Source organism: Leuciscus leuciscus (genome assembly GCF_965113295.1).
Source record: "Leuciscus leuciscus genome assembly, chromosome: 9".
In the NCBI taxonomy this organism is placed as follows: Eukaryota; Metazoa; Chordata; class Actinopteri; order Cypriniformes; family Leuciscidae; genus Leuciscus; species Leuciscus leuciscus.
Window position 1 is genome coordinate 44986024 of NC_138733.1, and position 6864 is coordinate 44992887.

General features: G+C 40.0%; 1 protein-coding gene across 2 annotated transcripts; it reads left to right on the forward strand.

The window, feature by feature from the left end:
- The first annotated feature begins 3722 nt into the window (after nt 1-3722).
- On the forward strand, nt 3723-5194 carry cbln20 (cerebellin 20). Of its 2 annotated transcripts, XM_082178745.1 has the most exons (4): nt 3723-3752; nt 3867-3968; nt 4079-4219; nt 4740-5194. In XM_082178745.1, the coding sequence occupies exons 1-4, from the start codon at nt 3746-3748 to the stop codon at nt 5165-5167; spliced, it is 678 nt and encodes a 225-aa protein (XP_082034871.1). In that variant the 5' UTR covers nt 3723-3745; the 3' UTR covers nt 5168-5194. The 2 variants fall into 2 exon arrangements, with proteins under 2 accessions (XP_082034871.1, XP_082034870.1); XM_082178744.1 differs by lacking the exon at nt 3723-3752 and having other exon boundaries at nt 3774-3968.
- Nucleotides 5195-6864: the final 1670 nt, after the last annotated feature.

The window sequence follows — 6864 nt, forward strand, 5'->3', positions numbered from 1 at the left end:
CGGCATAGGCACTGCTGTGATTCGAACCCAGGATCTCCTGTTTACTAGACAGGCGCTTTGACCAACTAAGCCACAGCGCCAGGTACTGTCCCTGGTTCGATGATTTTGTATACAAAGTCTAAAAGAGGTAGCACGTCAGGAGAATAGCTGATTACATCATGAATAGGTCCCCTTGAAGTTAGAGGATTATTTCCAAAACCTGAAAGGTGTGCAGGCTTCTGTTCAGGGACACAAGGGAATATCTCAAACCATTTCATTTTGGATCGCAACTCTCAGTACTCATGTCTCAAATGTTTTGGGAACCTCCAGTTACGATACATCTAAACGCTGTTTCAGCTAGGAGACATGGAAAGCATTATTTTTGCTAAGTAGGTGGCCAACATTATTGCAAATGCATAGAGACATCTGAGCAAAAGAGGCCATTCACAATTCTGGTGCAACTCAAAACCACGGAATTTCCCCATTGGCATCCTAGAAGTCCAAAGTTCTATCCATTGAGCCACAGAGCCATGACACAAAGTAACTATTACATGTGCAGCACTCCTTAGTTTACCAGTTTTGTGCAGATACACATTTTCCTGTAGCTCAAACAGTAGAATGTTGGTGCTTGGAATGCTAAGATCATGGGTGTGATTCCCAGCAAGAACTGATAAAAATGTAAATGTGTACCTTGAAATGCAATATAAGTTGCTTTGGATAAAAGCGTCTGCCAAATATGTAAATGTAGTCCTAGATGCGATCCAACACTGTGCTTATCGTCCAGTGAGCGACCCCCTTTAGGCTTAGAGGATTATAAACATGAGGGGTGTTCAGGCCTCAAGGGAATGTTTGAAATCATTTCATATTTGGTGAATGGTTTAAAAAATGTCATTGGTTTTATCTTCATATTACCTATTCTGTGAAGCTTTTCCTTTGGAGTGGAACAAAAATAAAATACATGAACAGTGTTGGGGGTAATGAGTTACAAAGTAACGGATTACAGTAACGATATTACTTTTTTGGGTAACGAAATAAAGTAACGCATTACACTAAAAATATCGGTAACTACACTACTTTACTAGACTATAGGAACGCGCTTTCCTGCGTTACTCAAGCCGTGTTTGCCTGCGTGTAAAGCTCTGATCTGTTTAAGTGGTGCGTGTGTAACCGGTGGCTCGCGACACCAGTTATAAAATCACTTTTCTGCGTTGTGAAGACAGACACGGGACAACAGGCGGCGGTTTCACTGGGTTTTACTCTCTGAGATCTGATGTAAAACAAATAAAAGCAGCCTCTGAGTACAATCACCCTTATTTTGCTCTCTTCCATGCATTAACAATGCCAAGAGGCAAATACAGAGAAAACATACCTGATGTAAAACAAATAAAAGCAGCCTCTGAGTACAATCACCCTTATTTTGCTCTACAAAACAAATGTGACGTAGATTTAATTACCATGTGCTTTTCATCTCCACATATAGGCCAAAGACACAAATATAACTTAAATTGGGCAAAATGACAAAAATAACCACACAGGTAAGTAAAATAACATAATACACATAATTTGCAATGAAGATATAGACATAAAAGCAATGATTAAAATAAAGATTAATGAGGATTAGCAGGAGCCAAAAATAACCCACCTCTTCCATGCATTAACAATGCCAAGAGGAAGAGGCGGCGGCAAAACAGGAAATTATGTAGGGTCATGATGACATCACAGCAATTAAAGGGGAAAGATGCTCATTCAGGCAGGTACACCAGATATATGAAAAACCATTTTGTGAGAATTATAACAATCAATACACATGTTTTAACAGAACACTTTCTGTACCTGTTACACGTGCATGCCTGTGTGTGTGTGTCTGTGTGTGTGCTTGCACCGTTGTCATAGAGATCGATTTGAGTGACGTAGCTGCTGGTGCGAAGGGGAGCGGGAAATGGAGACGGAGACAGGGGGGTTTCGGCCAGTGGCGATATTCACATTACTTTCAGTTTATTGCTCGCGTGAAATGCACTCTATGCCCAGGCAGCAAGTACTGGCCATCGGGACTACCGGGAGATTCCCAGTGGGCTGACGTGCCTTTTGGGCCGACATCTCATACTTTTTTTCTTTTTCTGTTTTTTTGTCGCAAGGAATGTGCAGAGAAATAGCGTGAAAAATAGACACAGGCCCTTCAAGCAGACGCTGTAAAATGTGTCAAAATGTTTTCTGCAGCAGCAGGACCTTCATCAGCTCCCGTGGCTGATGATGAAGATAGTGAGGAGGGGACAGAGATGAGAAAGCGTAGAGCCTGTGGTAAGCAGAACTAACAGTTACTTTCAAAACACTTATAGGCTTTGTCATGAGTGTAGGAACCCATTACCCAGTAACGCATTATTTCCACATCTGCATAGTTGACGATTACCGTAATTTACTATAAATTTAATGAGACGCGTTTGTAAACCATGTTTTCCGCCAAAATAAAAGCTCGAGACAGTTTCCGTCAAAATAAAAGATCATGTGATTATATCTCTTTCAAGTATAGAAATTAGTACACAACTAATTGTGAAAGTTTCCTTTATTTTTCAGTGCATTTGTTTTACAACATATGTCTATTAGTGTGCTATTATTATTATGGCCAAAATGCCAGGGCCGATTTCTTTTTTTGTCCCAGTCCAGCCCTGATTATGTGTCTACCACCGCGGACATTTGTCCTTTATCCTGTTGTTTGTGGATTTTACAGTGAGGCATATTTCTTTGTGCAGACATGGATATTGTTCTTTCATATGGTTTTACATGCCATTTTGTATAGGCTACATTTATAAACACTATGCGGACAGGCTAAGTGATGATAGGGCTATGATGTTTGTCCATGTATCTACACGGTAAATTAAGAAATGGGAAAGTAAAGTAATAAGTAGTGAAGTTACTTTTCAAATGCAGTAACTACTAAAGTAATCTCATTACAATTTACAGAAGTAACTAGTAACTAATTACTTTTTTTGAGTAACTACCCCAACACTGTACATGAAGCACTTTGTCCCGAGGCTTCATGCCTTGCGTTAGCAGAGTCAGAGTACTTGTAGTTACAGAGACTCGCTGCCACCCTCGGCGATGATATCAGACCGGTTTCATGTTTATTCGAAAGCATTTTTCGGATTCAGAATGCTGCTGTTAATTTAAATTATTACAGGTTCTGCAGGATCTCTGTTAAAATATGTCTTACTCCATGTCTTGATGAACAGTGCCCCCGATTATTTGCAATATTGAGGAAGTGTCTAACTTGAATTTTCTTTCAATGTGCCTGTTACATTTGTTATTCAGGCGCCTTGGTAAAATATAATTTGTCATTTACCTCAGATGAGAAGTGAAAATTCATTATTTCACACTGCCAGTGTTCATTTAGGCATGCTGTTGTTGTTACAATTCAACATACAGTATGCTGTTTGATATACTCAGCTCCAAGATGAAGAATGATAAACTTGTATAAGTGGTACCCTAGAGAAAACAGCCATGGGAATAACATAATGTGCTTTAGCTGAAAAACAATCTTTGTCCCATATTCAGCACTGTATTGCATGGGACACACACACACACACACACACACACACACACACACACACACACACACACACACACACACACACACACACACACACACACAAACAAAAGGCCCTGCCCATTGCTATTGAAAGACCAGAGGTGTAGCCTTTATAACCAGGATTACTCAAGTTGATGTCAACACATCTTCCTGCGAGACTACAGTCAAGAGACATCAGCAGAAATGAAGGGTGAGACTGACTATAAATTAAATTAAACTTTTAGTCCTTCACCTGTATATACAATGGCATATAATTATTTACAGGATTGCCTGGATGTATGTAACTTTCTTTTACATGTTTTAGCCATTGTAATCTTAAGCTTCTTGGGATGTGTACTTGCACAAGACAGAATTTTTTCATGGAATGGTCCGGGAGAGCCCAGTGAAGTTGACCCCAATGAGAATGGTGACTTAAAAAAAACATACAAATAGAAAGGTCACATATAAACCTTAAACAAATATTCAGGCACTAGGGAATGATGATATGATGATGCTTGCTTCTTTGCCTCTCTGAAGTGTGTCCGACTGATGTGGCGTCCTGTGGATGCTGCCTGATGAAGAATCAGATGTGGAAGATGGAGACGTTTTTCAACATGAGCTTAAATGAGCTACAGAGGGGATTGGAGAGAGCTCATGCAGTCTTAAACAATATTCGTGGTGAGCCATTTGTAGCATTCTTGTTTGCCTATACTTATTATGTCAACTCTGTTGAATTTAGCCTGCACTTAATTCAAAGTCCTTATACTTTTTAACAAAATTTAAGTCACATGCATTGAAAATCACATGCTAACTTTTATCATTAGAAGGTTCAGAATTCTTAATGTAGCTGACAGCGATGGAATCGTAATTTGCTGGATTGCAATTATTCTAATTTCTTCAATCTATTTGCATATTGAGTTGTGATTTTGTAATATCTATTCAACAATCTATAGTTGCTTTTATGGAGCCAAGTGGCTGTGTTAATTCTCTTACACAGCCAACAGAAAACATGGCACATATTGAGTGAATGTACATTTAATTACCTCAAACGCAAACCATAAAACATGAACCTGCCTAAAAGGTTAACACTGTTCTACTCTCCACTTAGCACTGCATTATTCTTCAGAAAGTGTCATAATGATACATTTTCTGCATTTGAAATGGCTGAATCACTTTCCTTTTTCTTATGTTTGGACAGCGAGTCGGAGTGCCTTCTCTGTGGCTCTTACTGATACACGCCTATGTGTCGGCCCGAATCGCGAAGACTCAGTGGTGAAGTATGGCAGTGTATTTATTAACTTGGGAGATGGCTACAGCACCAACACTGGTGTTTTTGTAGCTCCACGTTCTGGTGTCTACAGCCTGGCACTAACTGTTTATAGTGATGCTGGTGCTGCCGGTGCCACACTAGCTGCTTGTGCTCGACTCCGGCTGAACGGACGCGCACTCGCATCACCAACTGAGAAGAACAATCAAGACCAGGAGGACAGTGTTAGCGCTGTGCTAGCAGTGCAGCTGAATGCAGGAGACCGGGTGGATGTTGCTCTTCCAGCCGGCTGCTTTCTGTGCGACGATAACAACCACTACAACACTTTCACCGGGTTCCTGCTCTATGCAACTGATTAATATACAGAGAAATAAATGCTGTTTTCAAAATTACGTACTACACGATTTATACTGTATTTTACTTTTTTAATGTATAAAATACAGAACTAAGTGTGCAACAATTACTTCATTTATCTTGTTGTATGCTCTATGATTTCAATAGTGCAAGAATGGTATATATTGTGATTTCAAACACATTTCCTCTGCCCTCTTAACAAATATTATGTTTCTCTCTCTCTGTGACACACTGTATGTTTAAATTAACTAAATCAAGACGTCTTTCAAGCTTCTCTAAGAGTTCAAAAACAAAACATGAGGTCAGGGTAATAGATTAAAATTGTTTTAATGCACAGAACATATTCAAAAATACTACTTGTGTGTTGAAATAAACATTATGGTTCTTTTGCTCTGACACATTCCCTTGACCTTCTCTTACCCCAAAAGCAACACACATCGATTCAGCTTTGTATTTGCGTTTAGTTCTAAATGTAAACCATTACAGGCTTTATGGTATATTTATAATTAGGATATATTCTTTAGTAATACAGATTCAGGCTTTATGGCATATTTATTGATATTTTTCAATTTTTAATCCCAAAAGTTAGAACATTTTGTAAAATGTGTAATTTACATAATGCATTTTGGATAATGCAAGTGGATAAATTATGATGGCTATATTATTATTGCTAACTGTTTTCATAATATTATTGTTGTTGTTGTGTTTTTTATTTTTTTTATTTTTTTTTTTATTACTCACAAGCATTATTCAGTACTGAAACCACATGTTCAAAACTCTTCACACATTCAGTGAACCAGAAGTATATTTGGACCCAACTGTGGATAATTTTTCGTTGCTTTCACACAAAATTGATTCAATGACCACATTTCCCAAAATCCATGAACACTTTTGTCATTAATATTTCACCATCTGCAAAACTATATATTTGCAGCACATTTTTCTAATGCTAAAACACTGCTTTCAAAACAGCAGAACATGCAGATCATGATCTATTAGCAGAACATTTACAATGAAATTAAATAATAATTATTACAAATTATTGCAATTTCAGCTGAAAGCCGACCCAGATGTCCTATTCTCAGTCTCTATTACAGTAGTATTTTTTTTTAATCAGTCAGAATGATTTTGTTTGGAAACATGGATCAATGAAGACATATGAGGAAAGAAGAGAGAGGGAGGACAAGAACCCTCACAGTACTGGACATCCACCCACCCACCCATCCATCCACCCACCCACCCATCCATCCACCCACCCACCCACCCACCCATCCACCCATCCACCCACCCATCCACCCATCCACCCACCCATCCACCCATCCACCCATCCACCCATCCATCCACCCACCCATCCACCCATCCACCCACCCATCCATCCACCCATCCACCCATCCACCCACCCATCCATCCATCCATCCATCCATCCACCCATCCACCCACCCATCCACCCATCCATCCACCCATCCATCCATCCATCCATCCATCCATCCATCCATCCATCCATCCATCCACCCACCCATCCACCCACCCATCCATCCACCCACCCATCCATCCATCCATCCATCCATCCACCCATCCACCCACCCATCCATCCACCCACCCACCCATCCACCCATCCACCCATCCATCCACCCATCCACCCATCCACCCACCCATCCATCCACCCATCCATCCATCCACCCATCCATCCACCCATCCACCC

Bases quoted from the DNA above. Each gene is read 5' to 3' on its own strand.
- cbln20 (XM_082178744.1), top strand. From the start codon at position 3,806: ATGGCATATAATTATTTACAGGATTGCCTGGATGTATGTAACTTTCTT. The intron at 3,969-4,078 runs GTGACTTAAAAA...GCCTCTCTGAAG, and splicing joins AGTTGACCCCAATGAGAATG to TGTGTCCGACTGATGTGGCG. The intron at 4,220-4,739 runs GTGAGCCATTTG...ATGTTTGGACAG, and splicing joins AGTCTTAAACAATATTCGTG to CGAGTCGGAGTGCCTTCTCT.